We start from the raw sequence: 27567 nt of genomic DNA on the forward strand, positions 1-27567 counted from the left end.
GGAATTTGGGATCAGGGCTGGATTTTGGGATCAGGGTTGGATTTTAGGATCAGAGCTGGATTTTGCGGCTGGGATTTGGGATTGGGGCCAGATTTGGGATCAGGGTTGGATTTTAGGATCAGAGTTGGATTTTGGGGCTGGAATTTGGGATTTGGACTGGAATTTGGGGCTGGAATTTGGGATTGTGCCCATGAAAATTGGGAATTTTCCCTTCCCTGCTGACAGCTCCTCCTTTTCCCCAGGCTATGGCAGCTGGAGCACCGGGGCCACCGGCACCCAGGGTGAGACTTTCCCAACTTTTCCTCAACTTTTCCTTTTTTTCCCTTCTTTCCTTCCCCTTTCCCTCTTTCCCTCCGTTCCCCCCCTTTTCCCCCCACTTTTCTCCCATTTCCCCCCCATTTTTCTTCTCACTTTTCTCCCATTTCCCCCCTTTTTTCTCCCATTTTATTCCTTTTTTCTCCCATTTCCCCCCATTTTTCCCCATTTTTCTCCCTTTCCAGTCTGTTTTTCTCCCACTTTCTCCCCTTTTCCCATATTTCTCCTCTTTCTCTTCCCCCCCTTTCTCCCCATTTTCCCATCGTTTTCCTCCCATTTTTCTCATTTTCCCACCTATTTTCCCCCGTTTTTTCCTATTTCCCCCTTATCCCCCCATTTTTCTCCTTTTTTTTTCCATTTCCCCCCATTTTTCTCCTATTTTCTCCATTTCCACCCATTTTTCTCCCTTCCCCCTCATTTTTCTCCTACTTTCCCCCTGTGCTTTTCCCATATTTCTCCTCTTTCCCTTCCCCCTCCTTTTCTTCCCCATTTCCCCTTTTTTCCCCATTTCCCCACCCCTTTCCCCCTCTGTTTTCCCCATTTTTCACCCTCTCCAGCCCCAACTCCCAAAACCTCTGCACATCCCCAACCCTTTTTTCCCTTTTTCCTCCTTTTCCCTGCCAAACCCATCACGATTCCATCCAGACCCCCCAAATCCCAACCCCTTCCTGTTTTATCCCCAACTCTCCCCATTTCCCCAAAACCCCAAACATTTCAGCCCACATTTCAGCATTTCCCATTCACAATTCCATTCAAAATTCCCATTTTTTCCCATTTTCCAGGTTCCTACAGCACCAACACGAGCAGCTGGCAAGGTGGGTGTGAGGGCTCAGATCCTTGGCAACTCCCAAATTCCCCAAATTCCCCAATTCTGCCTCTTTTCCTGCCTTTTCCCCCCTTATTTTTCCCATTTTTCCCCTCCTTTTTCCCTTTTTTTTCCCAAATGTTTCATCTTTTTCTCCTATTTTTCCCATTTGCCCCCCATTTTTCCCCTTATTCCTCCTTTTTTCCCCGTTTCCTTCCCTTTTTCCCTCTTTTTTCCCTTTTTTTTTCTTCCTTTTTCCCTTTCTCCTCCCTTTATTCCACATTTTTACCTGGGTTTTTCCCACTGGGCTCCCCCTCCTGTAACTCTTTAATTAATCCCCTAATTAACCAATTAATTAATTACTTCCCAGCCTACAAAGGCTCAGACTCCTTTGGAATTTTTTCCCTTTGGAATCCTCCCAGAGCTTTTCCTGCTGGGATCCCACCCCTCAAATTCTTCAAGTAATTTGTCCCTTAATGACTTTCTAATTAACTAATTAATTAATTAATTGACTAATTAATCTCCAGACTATGAGGATTGCAAGTTCTACATCCCCCAAATTCCTTTGGAGTCTTTTTCCCTTGGGATCCTCCCAGAGCTTTTCCTGCCAGGCTCCCACCCCTGTAACTCTTCAATCCCCCTTAATGACCCCCTAATTAACTAATTAGTTAGTTAATTAAATAATTACTCCCTAGACTGTGAGAGTTATGAGTTCTACACCCCCTAAATCCCCTTGGAACCACCCCAGGGTTTTTCCTGCCGGGCTCCCACCCCTGTAACTCTTCAGTCCCCCTTTAATAACCCCTTAATTAATCAATCAATCATGAATTAACCCCTTAATCCCCAGGCAATGAAGGTTATGGGTTCTTCACCCCCCCCAAACCCCCTTGGAATTTTTTCCCTTGGAACCACCCCAGGGTTTTTCCTGCCAGGCTCCCACCCCCGTAACTCCTCAATGCCCCCTCAATGATCCCCTAATAATTTCATTAATTAGCTAATTAACGAATTGCTCCCCATGCTATGAAGGTTATGGGTTCTACACCCCCCAAATCCCCTTGCAACCACCCCAGGGTTTTTCCTGCCGGGCTCCCACCCCTGTAGCTCTTCAGTCCCCCTTTAATAACCCCTTAATTAATTAATCAATCATGAATTAACCCCTTACTCCCCATGCTATGAAGGTTATGGGTTCTTCACCCCCCCAAACCCCCTTGGAATTTTTTCCCTTGGAACCCCCCCAGGATTTTTCCTGCCGGGCTCCCACCCCTGTAGCTCTTCAGTCCCCCCTTAATGACCCTCAATTAATTAGCTAACTAATTAACCCCTTAATCCCCATGCTATGAAGGTTATGGGTTCTACACCCCCCAAATCCCCTTGGAACCACCCCAGGGTTTTTCCTGCCGGGCTCCCACCCCCGTAACTCCTCAACCCCCCCCTCAATGACCCCGCAATCAAGTCATTAACGCACTAATTAACGAATTTCTCGGCAGGCTACGAGGGTTACGAGTTCTACCCCTCGCAGAGCTCGGCGCCCACGGGAGGCTCCTACAGCTACGGGGGAGGGGCAGCGCCGGGGGGATCCTGGGAGCCCCCCAAGGCCGAGCTGGGGCTGGGGGCCGCCGAGGGACCCGCGGGGGCCGCCCTCGCACCGGGGGCCGCCTTCGGAGCCGGAGCCGCCTTCGGAGGAGGGGCCGGAGCCGCCTTCGGGTCAGGATCCACCTTCGGAGGAGGGGCTGGAGCCGCCTTCGGCTCGGGATCCACCTTTGGAGCAGGGGCTGGAGCCGCCTTTGGGTCGGGATCCACCGGATCCAGCTTTGGATCGGGCTCTGCAGCCGCCTTCGGGTCAGGGTCTGGGACCGCGTTCGGCTCGGGATCTGGAGCCGCTTTTGGATCGGGATCTGGAACCGCCTTCGGGTCAGGATCAGGATCAGGAACCGCCTTCGGATCAGGATCTGGAGCTTCATTTGCCTCAGGATCTGGAGCTTCATTTGCCTCAGGATCTGGAGCTTCATTTGCCTCAGGATCTGCCGGATCCACCTTTGGATCAGGATCCGGCGCCAGTTTTGGATCTGGAGCCGCTTTCGGATCGGGATCGGGAGCCAGTTTCACCTCAGGGTCCGGATTTGCCTCAGGATCTGGAGCCGCTTTTGCCTCGGGAGCCACTTTTGGGTCAGGATCCGCTGGATCCACCTTCGGGTCAGGCTCGGGATCCACTTTTGGGTCAGGAACCAACTTTGGGTCCGGCTCCGCCTCGGGATCCGCCCTGGGCTCCTCCAGCTCCAACCCCGACTCCATCATCGCCAAAATCAACCAGAGACTGGACCTGCTGGCCAAGGAGGGCAGCCCTGGGGATGGCCCCGAGCAGCACCACAGGTGGGAGTTAATTAGCACTAATTACCACTAATTAGCACAAAAAATCCCCATTTTCCCCATCATTTTTGGAGTTTTGGGCTGGTTTTGCCGGGTTTTTATGAGGTTTTGTCCCAAAATTCCTCCCTTTGGTTCTCGTGATGACCCCTTTGGAGCCCCCATTCCCAGCTCTAATTTCGATTTTATTTCCCATATTTCCAGGTCTAATTTTGATTTTATTCTGGTTTTTCCATCCCTAATCTTGATTTTATTTCTCTCTGTTTCAGCTCCTTCTGCTTTGACTCCCTGGGCTCGTTCTCCTCTCGGGACTCCCGGGATCCCTTCTGGGGGATGCCCCCATTCCCAGCCTTAATCCCGATTTTTATTCCCATTTTTCTTGCTCTAATCCCAATTTTATTCCCATTTCTCCAGGGTAAAAAGGAATCATTTCCAGCCCTAATCCCATTTTTATTTCTCTCTTTTCCATCTCCTTCCGCTTCGACTCCCTGGGCTCCTTCTCCTCTCGGGACTTGCGTTTGGATCGTGACGATCCCTTTGGCTCTCGGGGTGACCCCTTTGGAGCCCCCATTCCCAGCTCTAATTTTGATTTTATTTCCCATATTTCCAGCTCTAATTTTGGTTTTATTTCCCATTTTTCGTGCTCTAATCCCATTTTTATTTCTCTCTTTTCCAGCTCCTTCTGCTTCGACTCCCTGGGCTCGTTCTCCTCTCGTGATTCCCGTTTGGATCGCGATGATCCCTTTGGCTCTCGTGGGGATGCCTTTGGAGCCCCCATTCCCAACCCTAATCCTGAGTTTTATTCCCATGTTTCCAGCTCTAATTTCGATTTTATTTCCCATTTTTCGTGCTCTAATCCCATTTTTATTTCTCTCTTTTCCAGCTCCTTCCGCTTCGACTCCCTGGGCTCCTTCTCCTCTCGGGACTCCCGGGATCCCTCCTGGGGGGTGCCCCCAGTCCCAGCCTTAATCCCGATTTTTATTCCCATTTCTCCAGGATGTAAAGGGATCCCAGGGGCTCATTCCCAGCCCTAATCCTGATTTTTTCCCCCCATTTCTCCAGTTCTAATCCCGATTTTATTTCTCTCTTTTCCAGCTCCTTCTGCTTTGACTCCTTGGGCTCCTTCTCCTCTTGGGACTCCCGGGATCCCTTCTGGGGGTTTTCCCCTTCTTCAACCCCTCATTCCCAGCCCTAATCTCGATTTTATTCCCATTTCTCCAGGGTAAAAAGGAAGCCCAGCCCTAATCCCGATTTTATTTCTCTCTTTTCCAACTCCTTCCGCTTCGACTCCCTGGGCTCGTTCTCCTCGCGTGACTCGCGTTTGGATCGTGATGACCCCTTTGTCCCTTGGGGTGACCCCTTTGGAGCCTCCATTCCCAACCCTAATCCTGAGTTTTATTCACATGTTTCCAGCTCTAATTTTGATTTTATTTCCCATATTTCCAGCTCTAATTTCGATTTTATTTCCCATTTTTCGTGCTCTAATCCCATTTTTATTTCTCTCTTTTCCAGCTCCTTCCGCTTTGACTCCCTGGGCTCCTTCTCCTCGCGTGACTCGCGTTTGGATCGTGACGATCCCTTTGGCTCTCGGGGTGACCCCTTTGGAGCCTCCATTCCCAGCTCTAATTTTGGTTTTATTTCCCATTTTTCGTGCTCTAATCCCATTTTTATTTCTCTCTTTTCCAGCTCCTTCTGCTTCGACTCCCTGGGCTCGTTCTCCTCGCGTGACTCCCGGCTGGATCGTGATGATCCCTTTGGAGCCCCCATTCCCAGCTCTAATTTTGATTTTATTTCCCATTTTTCCAGCTCTAATTTTGATTTTATTCCCATTTTTCGTGCTCTAATCCCATTTTTATTTCTCTCTTTTCCATCTCCTTCCGCTTCGACTCCCTGGGCTCCTTCTCCTCTCGGGACTTGCGTTTGGATCGCGATGACCCCTTTGGCTCTCGGGGTGACCCCTTTGGAGCCCCCATTCCCAGCTCTAATTTCGATTTTATTTCCCATTTTTCCAGCTCTAATTTCGATTTTATTTCCCATTTTTCGTGCTCTAATCCCATTTTTATTTCTCTCTTTTCCAGCTCCTTCTGCTTCGACTCCCTGGGCTCGTTCTCCTCTCGTGATTCCCGTTTGGATCGCGATGATCCCTTTGGCTCTCGTGGGGATGCCTTTGGAGCCCCCATTCCCAACCCTAATCCTGAGTTTTATTCCCATTTTTCCAGCTCTAATTTCGATTTTATTTCCCATTTTTCGTGCTCTAATCCCATTTTTATTTCTCTCTTTTCCAGCTCCTTCCGCTTCGACTCCCTGGGCTCGTTCTCCTCGCGTGACTCGCGTTTGGATCGCGATGACCCCTTTGCCCCCCGCGATGACCCCTTTGCCCCCCGTGATGACCCCTTTGCCCCCCGGGGTGACCCCTTTGTGCCCCCCCCGGGCCGCTGCCCCCCCCGGGCCGCTCTGGGCTCTCCCCGTTCCCGCTGCCCCCCCCGGGGCCGGCGCCTCCCGGAGCCGTTCCCGGCGCCGTCGCCGCGCTGGGGCTCCCCCCGGGCGCTGCCCTCGCTCTTCTCGCGCGCCCTGGAGTTCCCCGGGGAGTGCCCCGAGTTCCCGGATTTCCCCGGGGATTACCCCGGGGATTACCCCGCCGATTTCCCCGGCGATTTCCCCGACTTCCCCGGCGATTTCCCCGACTTTCCCGGCGATCTTGGGGTGCCCCCCGCGGGCCGGGGTCCCTTCGGCCTCAGGAGGAGGGACAGGATGGGAGCCCTGCCCTGGAACGGCCTGCACCTGGTGAGTCCTCCCAGCTTTGCCCATTTTTCCCACTTTTTCCCACTTTTTTCCCATTTCTTTCCCACTTTTTTCCCACTTTTTCCCACTTTTCCCCACTTTTTCCCACTTCTTTCCCTCTTTTTTCCCACTTCTTTCCCACTTTTTTCCCACTTTTTCCCACTTTTTCCCACTTCTTTCCCACTTCTTTCCCACTTTTTCCCACTTTTTCCCACTTTTTCCCACTTTTCCCCCCATTCTTCTCCTGTATCCCCACTTTTTCCCCATTTCTTTCCCACTTTTTTCCCACTTTTTCCCACTTCTTTCCCACTTTTTCCCACTTTTTTCCCACTTCTTCCCACTTTTCCCCCCATTTTTCTCCTGTATCCCCACTTTTTCCCCATTTCTTTCCCATTTTTCCCACTTTTTCCCACTTTTTTCCCACTTTTTCCCCCCATTCTTGCCCCTTTTATTCCCATGTGATTCCCATGTTATTCCCATGTGATTCCCATTTTATTCCCATTTTATTCCCATTTATTTCCCCCCATTCTTGCCCCTTTTATTCCCATGTGATTCCCATGTGATTCCCATGATTCCCATGTTATTCCTATGTTATTCCCATGTGATTTCCATGTTATTCCCATGTTATTCCCGTTTGTTCCCCCATTCTTGCCCCTTTTATTCCCATGTGATTACCATTTTATTCCCATGTTATTCCCATGTTATTCCCATGTGATTCCCATGTTATTCCCATGTGATTCCCATGTGATTCCCATGTTATTCCCATGTTATTCCCATGTGATTCCCATGTCATTCCCATGTTATTCCCATGTGATTCCCATGTCATTCCCATGTCATTCCCATGTCATTCCCATGTCATTCCCGTTTCTTTCCCCCGTTCTTGCCCGTTCATTGCGCGCTCTCCCGCGTGTGTCCCGTGCTGTTCCGGAACGTTCTCTCTCTCTCTCTCTCTCTGTGGCAGCCCCGCCGCCGGGGGCTCCGCGCTCGCTCCGGGGGGCGCTGGGAGCCCGAGGGGCCCCGCAAACGGAAACGCTCCGGGAACGAGGCCGGGGTGGAAACCGGGAACGACACCGGGAACGACACCGGGAACGACGCCGGGAACGAGGCCGGGAACGACGGGAATGAAACCGGGAACGAGGCCGGGAAGGAGGAGCCCAAAGGGCCCCACAGCGACAGCGACTCCGAGCACGGTAACGGCGCCGCCACGGTAACGGCGCTGCCACGGTAACGGCGCTGCCACGGTAACGGCGCTGCCATGGTAACGGCGCTGCCACGGTAACGGCGCTGCCACGGTAACGGCAATGCCACGGTAACGGCGCTGCCACGGTAACGGTGCTGCCACGGTAACGGCGCTGCCACGGTAACGGCGCTGCCACGGTAACAGTGCTGCCACGGTAACGGTGCTGCCACGGCAACGGCGCTGCCGCAGCAACGGCGCTGCCACGGTAACGGCAATGCCACGGTAACGGCAATGCCACGGTAACGGCGCCGCCACGGTAACGGCGATGCTGTGGTAACGGCGCTGCCACGGTAACGGCGCTGCCACGGCGACGGCGCTGCCACGGCGACGGCGCCGCCATGGCAATGGCGCTGCCGTGGCAATGGCGCTGCCACGGTAACGGCGCCGCCACGGTAACAGCGCCGCCACGGTAACGGCGCCGCCACGGTAACGGCGATGCCGTGGTAACGGCGCTGCCACGGCGATGGCGCTGCCACGGTAACGGCGCTGCCATGGCAACGGCGCTGCCACGGTAACGGCGCTGCCACGGTAACAGTGCTGCCACGGCAGCGGCGCTGCCACGGTAACGGCGCTGCCACGGTAACGGCGCTGCCATGGCAACGGCGCTGCCACGGTAACGGCGCTGCCACGGCGACAGCGCTGCCGCGGTAACGGCGCTGCCGCGGCAACGGCGCCGTTCTTCCCTGGGCCCTCCTCCTTTTGCATTGGAATTTTTCCCCTTTCTCCTTGCAATTTCCCCCCTTTTGTCACTGGAAATTTTCCCTTTTTTTCACTGGAAATTTTCCCCTTTTTCCATGGAAATTTTCCCCCTTTTTTCCCTGGAATTTTTCCCCATTTTTTCACTGGAATTTTTCTCTTTTTCCTTGGAATTTCCCCCCTTTTGTCACTGGAATTTTCCCCCCTTTTTTCACTCGAATTTTTCTCTTTTTCCATGGAAATTTTGCCCCTTTTTTCACTGGAATTTCACTTTTTTCCATGGAATTTTCCCCCTTTTTCCTTGGAATTTCCCCCCTTTTTTCACTGCAATTTTCCCCCTTTTTCCTTGGAATTTCTCCCCTTTTTTCCATGGAATTTTTCCCCTTTTATCCATGAAATTTTGCCCCTTTTTTCACTTGGAATTTTTCTCTTTTTCCTTGGAATTTCCCCCCTTTTTTCCTTGGAATTTCCCTTTTTTCACTGGAATTTTTCCCCTTTTTCCATGTAATTTTGCCCCTTTTTTCACTGGAATTTCACTTTTTTCCATGGAATTTTCCCCCTTTTTCCTTGGAATTTCCCCCCTTTTTTCATGAAATTTTGCCCCTTTTTTCACTGGAAACTTTTCCCCTTTTTCCATGAAATTTTCCCCCCTTTTTTCACTGGAATTTTTCTCTTTTTCCTTGGAATTTCCCCCCTTTTTTCATGAAATTTTGCCCCTTTTTTCACTGGAATTTTCCCCCTTTTTTCACTGCTATTTTTCTCTTTTTCCTTGGAATTTCCCCCCTTTTTCACTGGAATTTTTCCCCTTTTTCCATGAAATTTTGCCCCTTTTTTCACTGGATTTTCACTTTTTTTCCATGGAATTTTTCCCCAAAATTTTCCCGGAATTTTCCCCCCCTTTTCACTGAAATTTCCCCTTTTTCTGGGGAATTTCCCCAGAATTTCTCCCCCCGTTTTCCCTGGAATTTTCCCCATTTTTTCCCAATTCCTGGAATTTCCCCCTGAATTTCCCCCCCTTTTCCCTGGAATTTTTCTGTAGAAATTTTTGCTCTTTTTCCCTGAAATTTCCCTGGAATTTTCCCCTTTTTCCTTGGAATTTTCCCCTGGAATTCCCCCTTTTTTCCCATGGATTTTTCCCCCTTTTTCCTTGGAATTTCCCTGAAATTTCCCTGGACTTTCTCCTCCTTTTTTCCCTGAAATTTTTTCCTTTTTCTGTGGAATTTTCCCCTCTTTTTCCATAGAATTTCTCCCCTTTTTTTCTGGAATTTCCCCTTTTTTCCCAATTCCTGGATTTTCCCCTGAATTTCCCCTCTTTCCAATGGAATTTCCCTGGAATTTCCCCCCTTTTTCCATGGAATTTCTCTGAAATTTTCCCTTTTTTTTTTTTTCCCCAAATTTTCCTTTTTTTTTTTTTTTCCCTGGAATTCCCCCCCTTTTTCCATGGAATTTCTCTGGAATTTTCCTTTTTTTTTTCCCCCAAATTTTCCTTTTTTTCCCTGGAATTTCCCTGGAATTTTCCTTTCTTTTTGTTTTCCCAAATTTTCCTTTTTTTTCCCTGGAATTTTCCCCTCTTTTTCCCTGGAATTTTCCATTTTTTTCTGGAATTTCCCCAACCCTGGAACCCTGCCCTGAATTTTCCCATTTTTCCGCAGGGGACGAAGGGGAAGGAGAGGACAAATCCCTGGATGAGGCAGACAAAGGTGTAAGTGTCCCACAATTCCCAAAATCCCAGAAAATTCCAGAAAATTTGGGAATTTCTCAACCCTGCACCAACTCCTGGGCAATTCCCACCCTTGGAAAACCCCAAAAAATCCAAAAAAATCCAAAAAAACCCAAAAAAATAAAAACAAAAAATCCAAAAAAAAATCAAAAAAAATCCCCCCCCCCCCCCCCAAAATAAAAAAATCCCAAAAAATAAAAAAAAAATCCCAAAAAAATCCAAATTTGATGGAATTTTCCCCCCTTTTTGGGTTTGTTTTTTTGCCAGGTGGGATCAGAAAATTGGGAATTTTGGGGATTTTTTTTTTGGGGGGGGATTTTTTTCTGGAAATTTGGATTTTTAAAGGTGTATTTGAGATTTTTTTTTAAAATTTTGGGGATTTTAAAGGAGTTTTGGGGATTTTTTTGGAATTTTGGAGATGTTTTTAGGAGTTTAGGATTTTGGGGAAATTTTGGGGATTTTTAAAGGAGTTTTTGTGGGGTTTTTTTAATTTTGGAGATTTTTTTTAGGGGTTTTGGGGGGGAAATTTTGGGGATTTTTAAGGAATTTTGGAGTTTTTTTCCTAAATTTAGGGATTTTTTTAGGAGTTTTTGGGATTTTTGGGAGGAAATTTTGGGAATAATTGGGAAAAGCTGAGCAGGGCAGGGCTGGAATTCCCAAATCCCTCAGCTTTAAAAATTCCACAGAAAACCCCAAGTTTTTGGGAATATCCCAAAAAAAAAACGAGCTGAAAATTCCCAAAATTCCAGGGAAAATGAATCCAAATTTTTCTTTTCTTTCTTTTCTCCAGGAGCTCCCGGATTTGCTTCCCCAGGAGCTCCCAGGCTCCTTTTCCAGGAGAATTCCAGAATTTCTGGGGTGGGAAAAAAATAATGGAAAAAGGGCGAGAAAGCAGAAAATAGGCAGAAAAAACTGGGGAAAAAGGTGGAAAAACATTGAAAAAAGGCGAGAAAAACAGGGAAAAAAGTGGGGAAAATTGGGAAGAAAAGTGGGGAAAAAAGATGGGAAAAACAGGAGAAAAAAGGCAGGAAAACCAGGGGAAAATATGGGAAAAACGTGGGGAAAAGGCAGGAAAAACAGGGAAAAAAGGTGGGAAAAATGTGAGAAAAAAGATGGGGAAAACAGGAAAAAAAGTGGGAAAAATGTGAGAAAAAAGGCAGGAAAAATGTGGGGAAAATTGGGAAGAAAAGTGGGAAAAAAGATGGGAAAAACAGGAGAAAAAAGGCAGGAAAACCAGGGGAAAATATGGGAAAAATGGGAAAACCGATGGGAAAAGGCAGGAAAAACAGGGAAAAAAGGTGGGAAAAATGTGAGAAAAAAGGTGGGGAAAACAGGAAAAAAAGTGGGAAAAATACAGGAAAAAGGCAGGAAAAGCGAGGGAAAAATAGGGAAAATTGGGAAGAAAAGTGGGGAAAAAGATGGGAAAAACAGGAGAAAAAAAGGCAGGAAAACCAGGGGAAAATATGGGGAAAATGGGAAAAAAACGATGGGAAAAAAGTTGGGAAAAATGTGAGAAAAAAGGTGGGAAAAACAGGAAAAAAAGTGGGAAAAATACAGGAAAAAAGGTCGGGAAAAAGTGGGGAAAATTGGGAAGAAAAGGGGGAAAAAAGATGGGAAAAACAGGAGAAAAAAAGGCAGGAAAACCAGGGGAAAATATGGGAAAAATGGGAAAAAAACGATGGGAAAAGGCAGGAAAAACAGGGAAAAAAGGTGGGAAAAATGTGAGAAAAAAGGTGGGGAAAATGTGAGAAAAAAGGTGGGGAAAACAGGAAAAAAAGTGGGAAAAATACAGGAAAAAGGCAGGAAAAGCGAGGGAAAAATGTGGGGAAAATTGGGAAGAAAAGTGGGGAAAAAGATGGGAAAAACAGGAGAAAAAAGGCAGAAAAACCAGGGGAAAATATGGGGAAAATGGGAAAACCGATGGGAAAAGCGTAGGGAAAAACAGGGAAAAAAGGTGGGAAAAATGTGAGAAAAAAGATGGGGAAAACAGGAAAAAAAGTGGGAAAAATACAGGAAAAAGGCAGGAAAAGTGAGGGAAAAATAGGGAAAATTGGGAAGAAAAGTGGGGAAAAAAGATGGGAAAAACAGGAGAAAAAAAGGCAGGAAAACCAGGGGAAAATATGGGGAAAATGGGAAAAAAACGATGGGAAAAAAGTTGGGAAAAATGTGAGAAAAAAGGTGGGAAAAACAGGAAAAAAAGTGGGAAAAATACAGGAAAAAAGGTCGGGAAAAAGTGGGGAAAATTGGGAAGAAAAGGGGGAAAAAAGATGGGAAAAACAGGAGAAAAAAAGGCAGGAAAACCAGGGGAAAATATGGGAAAAATGGGAAAAAACTGATGGGAAAAGGCAGGAAAAACAGGGAAAAAAGGTGGGAAAAATGTGAGAAAAAAGGTGGGGAAAACAGGGAAAAAAGTGGAAAAAATACAGGAAAAAAGGCAGGAAAAGTGAGGGAAAAATACGGAAAATTGGGAAGAAAAGTGGGAAAAAAGATGGGAAAAACAGGAGAAAAAAGGCAGAAAAACCAGGGGAAAATATGGGGAAAATGGGAAAAAAACGATGGGAAAAGGCAGGAAAAACAGGGAAAAAATGTGGGAAAAATGTGAGAAAAAAGGTGGGGAAAACAGGAAAAAAAGTGGGAAAAATACAGGAAAAAGGCAGGAAAAGCGAGGGAAAAATAGGGAAAATTGGGAAGAAAAGTGGGAAAAAAGATGGGAAAAACAGGAGAAAAAAGGCAGAAAAACCAGGGGAAAATATGGGGAAAATGGGAAAACCGATGGGAAAAGCGTAGGGAAAAACAGGGAAAAAAGGTGGGAAAAATGTGAGAAAAAAGATGGGGAAAACAGGAAAAAAAGTGGGAAAAATACAGGAAAAAGGCAGGAAAAGTGAGGGAAAAATAGGGAAAATTGGGAAGAAAAGTGGGGAAAAAAGATGGGAAAAACAGGAGAAAAAAAGGCAGGAAAACCAGGGGAAAATATGGGGAAAATGGGAAAAAAACGATGGGAAAAAAGTTGGGAAAAATGTGAGAAAAAAGGTGGGAAAAACAGGAAAAAAAGTGGGAAAAATACAGGAAAAAAGGTCGGGAAAAAGTGGGGAAAATTGGGAAGAAAAGGGGGAAAAAAGATGGGAAAAACAGGAGAAAAAAAGGCAGGAAAACCAGGGGAAAATATGGGAAAAATGGGAAAAAAACGATGGGAAAAGGCAGGAAAAACAGGGAAAAAAGGTGGGAAAAATGTGAGAAAAAAGGTGGGGAAAACAGGGAAAAAAGTGGAAAAAATACAGGAAAAAAGGCAGGAAAAGTGAGGGAAAAATGTGGGGAAAATTGGGAAAAAAGATGGGAAAAACAGGAGAAAAAAGGCAGGAAAACCAGGGGAAAATATGGGGAAAATGGGAAAACCGATGGGAAAAGCGTAGGGAAAAAGTGGAAAAAAATGGGAAAAATGTGAGAAAAAAGGTGGGGAAAATCTGGGAAAAAAGGCAGGAAAATCAGAGAAAAATCCAGGGAAAAAAGGCGGAAAAATGGGAAAAAGGGTGGGAAAAGCACCTGGAAAATGTGGGGAAAGCCCAGGGGAATTGGGGAATTTGGGAATTTTTGGGATGAGAATTCCCGAATTTCCTGCCCAGGCTCGGAGGAGGAGGATGAGGAGGTGAAGAAGAAACGGGAGGTGGGAAAACAGAGGAAAAAAGCGCAAAAAACACAGAAAAAGGGTGGGAAAAAAGTGGGAAAAAGTGGAAAAAACCACTAAAAAAAGGCTGGAAAATCATGGAAAAAAAGTGGGAAAATCCCAGAAAAACAGGTGGGAAAAATCTGGGAAAAAAGGCTGGAAAAGCAGAGAAAAAAGGCAGGAAAATCAGAGAAAAATCCAGGGAAAAAAGGCGGAAAAATGGGAAAAAAGGTGGGAAAAAAGTGGGAAAAAAAGTGGGAAAAACCACTAAAAAAGGCTGGAAAATCCCAGAAAAACAGGTGGGAAAAATCTGGGAAAAAAGGCTGGAAAAGCACAGAAAAAAGGCAGGAAAATCCGAGAAAAATCCAGGGAAAAAAGGCAGAAAAATGGGAAAAAAGGTGGGAAAAGCCCTTGGGAATTTGGGAATTTTGGGAATTTTGGGAATTTTGGGATGAGAATTCCCGAATTTCCTGCCAGGCTCGGAGGAGGAGGATGAGGAGGTGAAGAAGAAACGGGAGAAGCAGCGCAGGAGGGACCGCATGAGGGACCGGGCCATGGACAGGTGCGGAATTATTTGGGAATTTTGGGAAAATTTGGGAATTTTTAGCAGTTTTGGGGAGGTTTTCTGGGAATTTTGGGGAAATTTTGGGGAATTTCTGAGGATTTTGCGGCATTTTTTTGGGAATTTGGGAGAATTTATTTTGAATTTTTGGGAATTTGTAGCAGTTTTGTGGAGTTTTTCTGGGAATTCTGGGAGATTTGGGGGAATTTTAAAAAATATTTTGGAATTTCGGTGAAATTTTGGGGAATTTCTGAGGATTTTGTGGGATTTTTTTGGGAATTTGGGAGAATTTATTTTGAATTTTTGGGAATTTGTAGCAGTTTTGGGGAGGTTTTCTGGGAATTTTTAAAAGAATTTTGGGCATTTTGGGGAATTTCTGAGGATTTTTTTTTAATCTGGGGGAATTTATTTGGAATTTTGGGGAATTTTGGGAATTTCTGAGTTGTTTTGGGGAATTTGGGGAGATTTTCTGAGAATTCTGGGAGATTTTGGGGAATTTTTTTTTTAAATTTTGGAATTTAGGTGGAATTATGGGGAATTTCTGAGGATTTTTTTGAATTTGGGGGAATTTATTTTGAATTTTTTGGGAAATTTGGGAATTTTTGAGCAGTTTTGGGGAGGTTTTCTGGGAATTTTGGGGAAATTTTTTAAAAAATTTCTGGAATTTTGGTGAAATTTTGGGGAATTTCTGAGGATTTTTTTGAAACCTGGGGGAGTTTATTTTGAATTTTTGGGAATTTTGGTGAAGTTTTGGGGAATTTCTGAGGATTTTTTTGGAATTTGGGGTAATTTGAATTTTTGTGAAATTTGGGAATTTTGAGCAGTTTTGGGGAGGTTTTCTGGGAGATTTGGGGGAATTTAAAAAAAAATTCTGGAATTTTGGTGAAATTTTGGGGAATTTCTGAGGATTTTGTGGGATTTTTTTGGGAATTTGGAAGAATTTATTTTGAATTTTTGGGAATTTTGAGCAGTTTTGGGGAGGTTTTCTGGGTATTCTTAAAAATATTTTTGGAATTTTGGGGGAATTTTTAAAAATATTTTTGGAATTTTGGTGGAATTATGGGGAATTTCTGAGGATTTTTTTGAATTTGGGGGAATTTATTTTGAATTTTTGGGAAATTTGGGAATTTTGAGCAGTTTTGGGGAGGTTTTCTGGGAATTTAAAAAAAAATTTTGGGCACTTTGTTGAAATTATGGGGAATTTCTGAGGGTTTTTTTAGAATTTGGGGGAATTTATTTTGAATTTTTGGGCATTTTGGTGAAATTCTGGGGAGTTTTTTTTTTAATTTGGGGAAAGTTTTTTATTTATTTTGGGGCAATTTCTGGGAATTCTTTGGCCTTTTCGGGAACTTTTCTTGGGAAATTTGGGGGAAGTTTTGGGAATTTGGGGGAATTTGGTGGCATTTATGGAAAATTATGGGAAATGGTTTTAATTTGGTTTTTTTTTAAATTTTTTGGGAATTTTGTGGAATTTTTGAGGGAATTTTTAGGGGAGTTTTGGGAAACTCGGGGCGATTCTGGGGAAATTTTGGGGGAATTTCTGGGAATTTTATTGGGAATTTTGGGGGGAATTTGGGGAATTTTTCTGGAATTCCCACTTTCCCAGGATCCAGTTCGCCTGCTCCGTGTGCAGGTTCCCATTATTCCCATTTTTCCCTGATTTTTCCCAATTTTCCATCATTTTCCAGGCTCCAGTTCGCCTGCTCCGTGTGCAATTTCCCACTTTTACCCCAGAATTCCCATATTTTTTCCCATTTTTACCACATTTTCCCCATTATTTCCCATTTTTTCCCATTTTCCCTGGTTCCCAGGATCCAGTTCGCCTGCTCCGTGTGCAAGTTCCCATTTTTCCCATTTTTTCCCATTTTCCCCCCATTTTTCCCATTTTCCCTATTATTTTTGTTATTTCCAGGATTCACTTTGCCTGCTCCATGTGCAAGTTCCCTGTTTATCCCGTTTTTCCCATTTTTACCTCATTTTAACCCCATTTTTTCCCTGATTTTTCCCATTCTCTCTCTGGTTTTTCCCAATTTTCCATCATTTTCCAGGATCCATTTCTCCTGCTCCGTGTGCAAGTTCCCATTATTCCCATTTTTCCCTGATTTTTCCCATTTCCCCCCATTATTCCCATTTTCTCCCTGATTTTTCCCAATTTTCCCCATTTTTACCCCATTTTCCCACTGATTTTCCCCATTTTTCCCCATTTTTCCCCCATTTTTTCCCCGATTTTTCCCAATTTTCTATAATTTTGCAGGATCCAGTTCGCCTGCTCCATGTGCAAGTTCCCATTATTCCAATTTTTCTCTGATTTTTCCCATTTTTACCCCATTTTTCCCCTGATTATTCCCATTTTCCCCATATTTCCCCCGTTTTCTCCCTGATTTTTCCCATTTTCCCCTGATTTTTCCCATTTTTACCCCATTTTTTCCCTAATTTTTCCCAATTTTCCCTCCTTCCCAGGATCCAGTTTTCCTGCTCCATGCGCAAGTTCCCATTTTTTCCCATTTTCCCCCATTTTTTCCCATTTTAACCCCATTTTTTCCCTAATTTTTCCCATTTTTCCCCCATTTTTTCCCATTTTCCCCCCATTTTTACCCATTTTAACCCCACTTTTTCCCATTTTTCCCCCATTTTTTCCCATTTTTCCATTATTTTTCCCATTTTTCCCCTTTTCCCTCATTCCCAGGCTCCAGTTCGCCTGCTCCGTGTGCAAGTTCCCATTTTTCCCCCATTTTTCCCCATTTTCCCCCATTTTTTCCCATTTTCACCCCATTTTTTCCCTAATTTTTCCCATTTTTCTCCCATTTTTTCCCATTAATTCCCATTTTTCCCCCATTTTTCCCCATTTTTTCCATTATTTTTCCCATTTTTCCCTCCTTCCCAGTCTCCAGTTTGCCTGCTCCGTGTGCAAGTTCCCATTTTTACCCCAATTTTCCCCCATTTTTACCCATTTTAACCCCATTTTATCCCATTTTTCCCCATTTTCCCCCATTTTTTCCCATTTTTCCATTATTTTTCCCATTTTTCCCCATTTTCCCTCATTCCCAGTCTCCAGTTCGCCTGCTCCGTGTGCAAGTTCCCATTTTTCCCCCATTTTTCCCCCATTTTTTCCCATTTTTCCCCAATTTTTTCCCATTTTAACCCCATTTCCCCCCATTTTTCCCCCATTTTTTCCCATTTTTTCCATTATTTTTCCCATTTTTCCCCTTTTCCCTCATTCCCAGGATCCAGTTCGCCTGCTCCGTGTGCAAGTTCCCATTTTTCCCCCTTTTTTTCCCTAATTTTTCCCATTTTTCCCCCATTTTTTCCCATTCTTCCCCCATTTTTCCCATTTTAACCCCACTTTTCCCCATTTTAACCCCATTTTTTCCCATTTTTCCATTATTTTCCCATTTTTCCCCATTTTCCCAATTTCCCAGGATCCAGTTCGCCTGCTCTGTGTGCAAGTTCCCATTTTTACCCCATTTTTCCCCCATTTTTTCCCATTAATTCCCATTTTTCCCCCATTTTAACCCCATTTCCCCCCATTTTCCCCCCATTTTTTCCCATTTTTTCCATTATTTTCCCCAATTTTTCCCATTTTCCCAGGATCCAGTTCGCCTGCTCCGTGTGCAAGTTCCGCACTCTGGACGAGGCCGAGATCGGGCGGCACCTGGAGAGCAAATTCCACCGGGACACGCTGCGCTACATCGGCACCAGGCTGCCCGACAGGACCGTGCAGTTCCTGCAGGTACCGCAAAAATTCCGAATTTCCATGGAATTCTGGCTGGGGGAAAATTCCAGAAGTTTTGGGATTTTTTCCAGAATTTTTTCCACCTTTTTTGGGGCGTTTTTAGGTGAAAATTCAGATTTTTTGCGATTTTTCCCATTATTTTTTCAAGATTTATTTGGGATTTTTTGGAGGGATTTTTCCATTATTTTTGGAGATTTTTCCAGGATTTTTTGGGGAATTTTTTGGGGAATTTTTGGGGATTTTTCTGGGTTTTTGGGACTGTTTCATTCCACCGGGACACGCTGAGATACATCGGCACCAAGCTCCCGGATAAAACTGTGCAGTTCCTGCAGGTACCGCAAAAATTGGGAATTTCCATGGAATTCTGGGCTGGGGAAAATTCCAGAAGTTTTGGGATTTTTCCAGGGAGTTCTTAGGTGAAAATTTGAATTTTTTGTGATTTTTTTTCAATTTTTTTGTGATTTATTTTGAATTTTTGAGTGTTTTTCCCCCACGATTTTCTGCATTTTTGGAGAGATTTTTCGAGGTTGAATATTTCGAATTTTGTTCAGGAGTTTTTGGGATTTTTCCCATAATTTTCTCAGGTTTTTAGTTGGAAATCTGAATTTTTCAGGATTTTTTGTGGGATTTTTTGCGTTTTTTCCATTATTTTTCAGGATTTTTCCAACTTGAATATTTGGGATTTTTGGGGATTTTTTCAGGATTTTTTCTGGCTTTTCTGGGGCATTTTCAGGTGAAAATTCAGATTTTTTGCGATTTTTCCCATTATTTTTTCAAGATTTATTTGGGATTTTTTGGAGGGATTTTTCCATTATTTTTGGAGATTTTTCCAGGATTTTTTGGGGAATTTTTGGGGGATTTTTCTGGCTTTTATGGGGCACTTTGGGGTGAAAATTTGATTTTTTTCTGAATTTTTTTTAATTTATTCCGAATTTTTTAGGGTTTTTTTCCCATTAGTTTTCAGGATATTTTAGGGATTTTCCAACTTGGATATTTGATATTTTTAGGGGAGATTTTAGGTGAAAATTTGAATTTTTTGTGATTTTTTCCTTTCATATTTTTGAAATTTTTAAAATATTATTTGGAGTTTTTCCCTTTATTTTCCAGGATTTCTTTAGGATTTTTCCAAGTTAAACACTTGAATTTTTTTTCAGGATTTTTTGGGATTTGTTTTCCAGGGAGTTTTTAGGTGAAAATTTGAATTTTTTGCAAGTTTTTTTTTTTTTCAATTTTTGGAGATTTTTAAAAACTTTCAGTGTTTTCAGTGGAATTCCCATTTTTATTCCTGGAATTCCCAGATTTTTCCATATTTTACCCATTTTCCCTGGTTTTCCCCTGGTTTTTAGGAGTACATCGTGAACAGGAACAGGAAAATCGATGTTTTATTCCCATTTTTCCCATTTTTATTCCCATTTTTCCCATTTTTATTCCCATTTTTCCCTGTTTTCTCCCCAGATTTTCCCATTTTTCCCATTTTTATTCCATATTTTCCCATTTTTTCATGTTTTCTGCCCATTTTCCAGGAGTACATCGTGAACAGGAACAGAAAAATCGATGTTTTATTCCCATTTTTATTCCCATTTTTCCCTGTTTTCTGCCCAGATTTTCCCATTTTTCCCATTTTTATTCCATATTTTCCCATTTTTCCGTGTTTTCTGCCCATTTTCCAGGAGTACATCGTGAACAGGAACAGGAAAATCGATGTTTTATTCCCATTTTTCCCATTTTTATTCCCATTTTTCCCTGTTTTCTGCCCAGATTTTCCCATGTTTCCCATTTTTATTCCAGATTTTCCCATTTTTCCGTGTTTTTTCCCATTTTCCAGGAGTACATCGTGAACAGGAACAGGAAAATCGAGCGGCGCCGCCAGGAGCTGACGGAGAAGGAGGGGAACAAACCCAGAGCCGACCCCTTCAAGGGTGCGTTTGGCAATTTGGGGCAAATTTGGGGGAAATTTTGGGGAAATTTTTTAGGAATTTTTTGGGAAATTTTTTAGGAAATTTTTTAGGAATTTTTGGGGAAATTTTTTAGGAATTTTTTAGGAATTTTTTGGGAAATTTTTTAGGAATTTTTTGGGAATTTTGGGGGGAATTTTTAGGGATTATTTCGCAATTTTTGTGGAATTTTCAGGAAATTCTTTGGGAAACGTTTTGTCGATTTCTTGGGAATTTTTGGAATTTTTTGGCAGCTTTTTGGGAGAATTTTCTTGGAATTTTTGGGGCAACTTTTTGGAATGTTGGGGAATTTTGGGGAATGTTCTGGGAATTTTTAGGGGGGATTTTTTTTTTTTAAATTTCTGGGGAATTTTGGGGGAAACTTAAAAAAAACTTCTGGGGAATTTTCAGGGATATTTTCTGAGAATTTTAGGGGCATTTTTGGGGAATTTTTATGGAACTTTCTGGGAATATTTTGGGACAATTTTCCAGGAATTTTTATGAGAATTTTGAGGAGAGTTCTGGAGAATATTTCTGGGAAGTTTTTTGAAAATTTGTGGGAATTTTGGGGAACTTTTGGGGAAAACTTTCTGGGAATTGTTTGGAAACTTTCTGACAGTTTTGGGGGGAAATTTTCTGGCAATTTTGGGGAATTTTCTGGGAAATTTTGAGAGACTTTTGAGGAATTTATTTATTTATTTGGGAATTTTATTTTGGAGAATTTTTGGGGGGAATTTTGGAGGAGATTTTGGGGGAACTTATGGGGAAAAGTTTCTGGGAATTTTTTGGGAGAATTTTTGGAAATGTTTCGGGAGCTTTCTGGAAATTTTGCGGGGAATTTTGCAGAATTTTCTGGGGATTTTTTGGGAATTTTCCGGAAAGGTTTGGGGGGAAATTTTTGGGGAACTTCCTAGGAATTTTGTGGGTGGAGGGGGAATTTTTTTATTTAAGTTTTGTGGAATTTTTTGGGAACTCTTTGGGAATTTTGGGGGGAATTTTGGGAAACGATTTGGGAATTTTGCGGGGCAAATTCTGGGAATTTTTTTTGCGGAATTTTCTGGAACGTTCTGCGCTCAGGCATCGGCCAGGAGCATTTCTTCAAGCGGATCGAGGCCGCGCACTGCCTGGCGTGCGACATGCTGATCCCCGCGCAGGGACACCTCCTGCAGAGGCACCTCAGATCCGCCGAGCACAACCGCAGCCGCAGGGTGAGAGAAACTGCGATAAACTGGGTTAGACTGGGTTAGACTGGGATAAACTGGGTTAGACTGGGTTAAACTGGGTTAGACTGGGTTAAACTGGGGTTAGATGGGTTTATCCCAGGGACACCTCCTGCAGAGGCACCTCAGGTCCGCCGAGCACAACCGCAGCCGCAGGGTGAGAGAAACTGCGATAAACTGGGTTAGACTGGGTTAGACTGGGATAAACTGGGGTTAAACTGGGGTTAGACTGGGTTAAACTGGGTTAAACTGGGATAAACTGGGTTAGACTGGGTTAGACTGGGTTAAACTGGGGTTAGATGGGTTTATCCCAGGGACACCTCCTGCAGAGACACCTCAGATCCGCCGAGCACAACCGCAGCCGCAGGGTGAGAGAGAAACTGGGATAAACTGGGATAAACTGCGATAAACTGGGTTAGACTGGGTTAAACTGGGGCTAAACTGGGGCTAAACTGGGGCTAAACTGGGTTAGACTGGGTTAGACTGGGTTAAACTGGGGTTAGACTGGGTTAGACTGGGTTAGACTGGGTTAAACTGGGTTAAACTGGGGCTAAACTGGGTTAGACTGGGTTAGACTGGGTTAAACTGGGGTTAGATGGGTTTATCCCAGGGACACCTCCTGCAGAGACACCTCAGGTCCGCCAAGCACAACCGCAGCCGCAGGGTGAGAGAGGAACTGGGATAAACTGGGATAAACTGGGTTAGACTGGGGCTAAACTGGGACTAAACTGGGCAAAACTGGGTTAGACTGGGTTAAACTGGGATAAACTGGGTTAAACTGGGGCTAAACTGGGTTAAACTGGGGTTAAACTGGGGTTAGACTGGGTTAAACTGGGTTAGACTGGGTTAGACTGGGTTAGACTGGGTTAAACTGGGGTTAGATGGGTTTATCCCAGGGACACCTCCTGCAGAGGCACCTCAGGTCCGCCGAGCACAACCGCAGCCGCAGGGTGAGAGAAACTGGGATAAACTGGGTTAGACTGGGTTAGACTGGGATAAACTGGGGTTAAACTGGGTTAAACTGGGTTAGACTGGGTTAAACTGGGTTAGACTGGGTTAAACTGGGGTTAGATGGGTTTATCCCAGGGACACCTCCTGCAGAGACACCTGAGATCCGCCGAGCACAACCGCAGCCGCAGGGTGAGAGAAACTGGGATAAACTGGGTTAGACTGGGTTAGACTGGGGCTAAACTGGGGTTAAACTGGGTTAAACTGGGTTAGACTGGGTTAAACTGGGTTAGACTGGGTTAGACTGGGTTAGACTGGGTTAAACTGGGGTTAGATGGGTTTATCCCAGGGACACCTCCTGCAGAGACACCTCAGATCCGCCGAGCACAACCGCAGCCGCAGGGTGAGGGCTTAGGCTGGGTTTAACTCAGGGCTAGGCTGGGTTTAGCCTGGATTTAGATCAGATTTCTCCTGGATTGAGATCGGATTTAGCTCAAGCGCAGCCGCAGGGTGGGAGCCCGGGGTTAGGCCGGGCTCAGTGCAGGGTTAGGCCGGGTTTAGATTGGATTTATGGCAGATTTATCCCGGATTTATATTGCATTGAGCACAACCACAGCCACAGGGTGAGGATCTGGGGGCCACGTTTAACCCAGCTTTAACCCAGGTTTAACCCGGGTTTAACCCAGGTTAAACCCAGCTTTAACCCAGCTTTAACCCAGCTTTAACCCAGGTTTAACCCAGGTTTAACCCAGCTTTAACCCAGGTTTAACCCGGGTTTAACCCAGCTTTAACCCAGCTTTAACCCAGCTTTAACCCAGCTTTAACCCAGCTTTAACCCAGGTTAAACCCAGCTTTAACCCGGGTTTAACCCAGCTTTAACCCAGGTTTAACCCGGGTTTAACCCAGCTTTAACCCAGCTTTAACCCGGGTTTAACCCAGCTTTAACCCAGGTTTAACCCGGGTTTAACCCAGCTTTAACCCAGCTTTAACCCAGCTTTAACCCAGCTTTAACCCAGCTTTAACCCAGCTTTAACCCAGCTTTAACCCAGGTTTAACCCAGCTTTAACCCAGCTTTAACCCAGCTTTAACCCAGGTTTAACCCAGCTTTAACCCAGCTTTAACCCAGCTTTAACCCAGGTTTAACCCAGGTTTAACCCGGCTTTAACCCAGGTTAAACCCAGCTTTAACCCAGCTTTAACCCAGCTTTAACCCAGGTTTAACCCAGGTTTAACCCAGCTTTAACCCAGGTTTAACCCGGGTTTAACCCAGCTTTAACCCAGGTTTAACCCGGGTTTAACCCAGCTTTAACCCAGCTTTAACCCAGGTTAAACCCAGCTTTAACCCAGCTTTAACCCAGCTTTAACCCAGGTTTAACCCAGCTTTAACCCAGCTTTAACCCAGCTTTAGGCTGGGTTTAGATCAGATTTATCCCGAATTTAGCACAACCAGAGGAATCCCGGGAATTTTCCCCCATTCCCAGCCCTCTTTGAACCCCCAGCGCCCCCAAACCCCTCTGAATCCCAGGGATTTATCCCAATTTATCCCAATCCCAGTCTGGAATTCTGGGATTTATCCCAGTTTTTCCCTCTGGAATTCCCAGAATTCCGGGTTTTTCCCAAATATTTCCTTGAACCCCTCTGGAATTCCAGGATTTTTCCCAATTTTTCCCCTGAACTCCGCTGGAATTCCAGGATTTTTCCCAATTTTTCCCTCAAAATCCTTCTGGAATTCCCAGAATTCTGGGATTTATGCCCATTTGCAGTCCCCCAAACCCCTCTGGAATTCTCAGAATTCCAGGATTTTTTTCCTCAAACCCCTCTGGAATTCCCGGAATTCTGGGATTTATCCCAATTTTTCCCTCTGGAATTCCCAGAATTCCAGGATTTTTTCCCCAAATCCCTGCAGAATTCTGGGATGTATCCCAGTTTTTCCCTCTGGAATTCCCAGAATTCCAGGATTTTCCCCTCAAACCCCTCTGGAGTTCCCAGATTTCTGGGATTTGTCCCAATTTTCCCCTCTGGAATTCTCGGAATTCCAGGATTTTTCCCAATTTTTCCCTCTGGAATTCCGGGATTTTCCCCAGTTTTTCCCTCTGGCATTGCCGGAATTCCGGGATTTTCCCCGTTTTTCCGCAGCTGGCAGCGGAGCAGTTCAAGAAGACGAGTCTGCACGTGGCCAAGAGCGTCCTGAACAACAAACACATCGTCAGGATGCTGGAGAAATACCTGCAGGTAAATCCTGGGAATTGGGAATTCCTGACCCTCGGGAATTCTCCGTGCCTGGGACCCCTTCCCAAAAAATTCCACAAAAATCCCCCAAAAATTCCACAAAAATCCCCAGAAATATCCCCAAAAATCGCTCAAAAAAATCAAAATTATATCCCCAAAAATGTCAAAAAAATCCCCAAAAGATCCCCCCAAAACTCCCACCAAAAAATCCCAAAAAGATTCCCAAAAAATCCCAAAAATTCACAGAAAAAAAATAAAACAAAAAATCCTCCCCGAAAATTCCTCCCAAATTCCCCAAAACTTCCCCAAAGACAAAAAAAAAAATCCCCCAAAATTCCCACAAAAAATCCCAAAAAATTCCCCCTGAAAAATCTCCACAAATATCCAGCCCAAAAATCGCCAAAAAATCAAAAATATACCCAAAAAATGTCCAAAAAAAATCCCACAAAAATTTCCCAAAAAATCACAAAATAATGCCAAAAATTCACAGAAAAAAAATCCCCAAAATTTATCCCCAAAAAATTCCAAAAATTCCCCAAAAATTAAAAAAAAAAAACCCACAAAATTCCCCAAAAAACAAAAAGAAATTTTCAAAACATCCCACAAAAATTCCCCCAAAATCCCCCCAAAAATTCCCCAAAAAACTCCCCCAAAAAAATCAAAATTATATCCCCAAAATTCCCAGAAAAATCCCCCAAAATCCCCCCAGAAAGTCCATAAAAATCCCACAAAAAACCAAAAACATCCAAAGAAAATTCCCAAAAAATTTCCCAAAAAGTCTCCACAAAACCCCCTCCAAAAAAAATCCCCCAAAAAGTAAAAAAAAACCCCAAAATTCCCCAAAATTAAAAAAAAAAAATCCCCCAAAAAATCTTCAAAATAAGTTCACACAAACCCCCCCCCTAAGTTGCCCAGAAAATCAAAAAAAAAATTCCACAAAAATTGCCCAGAAAATCCCCCAGAACTCCCTAAAAAAATCCCCCAAAAAATCCTCCCAAAATATAAAAAAATTTCCACAAAAATTTCGGAAAAAAATCCCACAAAAATAAAAAAATATCCCCAAAAATGTCACAAAAAATCCCTCAAAATCTACAAAAACTCCAAGAAAAAATCTCAAAAAATCCCGCAGAAGTCCCACAAAAATTCCCGAAAAATAAAAAAAAATCCCACGAAAACCCCCTCCAAAAATCCCTCCAAAATATTCCCAAAAACTACCAAAATCTCAAAAAAATTCCTTCAAAAATCCCCAAAAAAACTCAAACCTCCCCCCAAAAACTCTCCAAAAGTTTCCCCCCAAAAATACCAAAAAATAAAAAAAAATCCCCCAAAATCCTCCAAAAAATTTCCCCCAAAATTCCACATTTTTCCCTTTTTTTGGTGTTTTTTCTCCCATTTTTTGGGTTTTTTTATGTTTTTTGGGTTTTTTAATGTTTTTTTTTTTTTCCTGTGCTTTTGGCAGATTTGGGAATTTTTGTCCCAATTTTTCCCCCTCTTTTGGATTTCAGCATCCCTGGAGCCCAATCCCAAAAAAATCCAGAATTTCCCCATTTTTTCCTGGTTTTTTTCACCCCCTTTTTTCCTCCTTTTTCCAGTGATTTTGCCACTTTGGGGCTTTTGGGTGGATTTTTTCCCCAATTTTTTGGGGAATTCTCCCCAATTTTGGGAATTTTTTCCCAATTTTTGGGGGGAATTTTTCCCATTTTTGGGGGGAATTTTTTCCCAATTTTTTGGGGGGGAATTTTTTCCCATTTTTGGGGGGAATTTTTTCCTAATTTTTGGGGGATTTTTTCCCCAATTTTCGGGGAAATTTTTTCCCAATTTTTTCCCTCATCTCTTCACCATTAAAGCCAAAAACCCCCCCCTGGACTCACTCAGGAATTTTGTGAATATTTGGAAAATTTGAGAATTTTGGGGCAGCTCCAGCCCCAAATCCCCACCCCAGGACTCCAAACCCCCCCTAAAATTCCCCAAAATGCCCCAAAATTTGAATTTTTTGCCCTTGGGAAGGCAGAGCTGGGGGTGGGCCGGGAATTTCGGGGTTTTCCGGAACGTTCCGGGCAGGATCGGCCGCGGCATCGGAGGCGCCTCCGGAGGATTCCCGGCAATTCCGGCGGGAGAAGCTCCGAGATCCCAAAAATCCCAAAATTTCCTCCCCCATCCCAAAAGTTTGGGGTCAACCCAGGCTGGGAAAAGTTGGAAAAATGGGGGAAAAAAAAGGGAAAAAAAAGGGAAAAAAAGTGGGAAAAACGGTGCCTGTGCCTCTGGGTCTGGGAAAATGGGATTTGCAGGTGGAAAAATGGGATTTGGATCCCAAAATATCGGGATTTTGGATCCCAGGAAGATGGACCTCGGGTCCAGGGAATAATGGGAATTTTGATCCCAGAAAATGGGATTTAGATCCCAGAAAATGGGAATTTGGATCCCAAAAAAATGGGATTTTGCATTCAAAGAAATGGACTTTGGATCATGGGAAGATGGACCTCAGGTCCAGGGAAAAATGGGATTTTTGGATCCCAAAAAAAGGGATTTGCAGCCAGAAAAATGGGATTTGGTTCCCGGGAAGATGGACCTCGGGTCCAGGGAAAAATGGGATTTTGGATCCCAAAAAATGGGAATTTGGATCCCAGGGAAAAAAGGACCTGGAGTCCAGGGAAGAAAGGGATTTGGATCCCAAGAAGAGGGATTTGGATCCCAGGAAAAAAAAAAAAAGGGGATTTGGATCCCAAAAAAAGGGACTTTGGATCCCAAGGAAAAAGGAGTTTGGATCCTGGGAAGACGGACCTGGAGTCCAGGGAAAATGGGATTTGAGGCCCTAAAAATGGGATTTAGATCCCAGGAAAAAAAAGGGATTTGGATCCCCAAAAACGGGATTGGGAGCCCAAGGAAAAGGACTTTGGATCCTAAAGGAAGGGACGCTGCATCCCAGGAAGACGGAGCAGGGGAAAAAGGACCTTGGGTGTGGGAAAAATGGGAGTTGGATCCCAGCGCAAAGGAGAAAAAAATGGATTTTGGACCCCAGGAAGAGACCCTAAAAATCCCGGGGAAAAGGGGCGCTGGATCCCGGGGAAAATGGGATTTTGGATCCCGGGAAGACGGACCTGGAGTCCTGGGGAAAATGGGATTTTGGATCCCAGAAAAAGGACCGTGAATCCTGGGCAAAGGGACGCTGGATCCTGGGGAAAAATGGGATTTCGGATCCCGGGAAGACGGACCTCAGGTCCAGGGAAAATGGGATTTGGATCCCAGAAAAAGGACTGTGAATCCTGGGAAAAAAGGGACGCTGGATCCCAGGGAAAAATGGGATTTTGGACCCCAGGAGAAGTGACCCCAAATCCTGGGAAAAGGGGCGCTGGATCCCGG

The 27567-nt window shown here is 44.3% G+C and overlaps 1 protein-coding gene across 1 annotated transcript in view; it reads left to right on the forward strand.

Moving 5' to 3' along the window:
* Positions 1-27567, forward strand: part of AKAP8 (A-kinase anchoring protein 8) — a 36770-nt gene that overhangs the window by 1811 nt on the left and 7392 nt on the right. The window contains exons 2-12 of the mRNA XM_058821374.1: positions 243-281; positions 1098-1130; positions 2608-3490; positions 5770-6268; positions 7227-7455; positions 9854-9901; positions 14060-14144; positions 17733-17874; positions 19703-19796; positions 20889-21019; positions 24115-24210. Of these exons, the coding sequence (XP_058677357.1) occupies positions 243-281; positions 1098-1130; positions 2608-3490; positions 5770-6268; positions 7227-7455; positions 9854-9901; positions 14060-14144; positions 17733-17874; positions 19703-19796; positions 20889-21019; positions 24115-24210 (2279 nt within the window). The remainder of the gene's footprint in view (positions 1-242; positions 282-1097; positions 1131-2607; positions 3491-5769; positions 6269-7226; positions 7456-9853; positions 9902-14059; positions 14145-17732; positions 17875-19702; positions 19797-20888; positions 21020-24114; positions 24211-27567) is intronic.

Source organism: Ammospiza caudacuta, chromosome 29 (genome assembly GCF_027887145.1).
Source record: "Ammospiza caudacuta isolate bAmmCau1 chromosome 29, bAmmCau1.pri, whole genome shotgun sequence".
In the NCBI taxonomy this organism is placed as follows: domain Eukaryota; kingdom Metazoa; phylum Chordata; class Aves; order Passeriformes; family Passerellidae; genus Ammospiza; species Ammospiza caudacuta.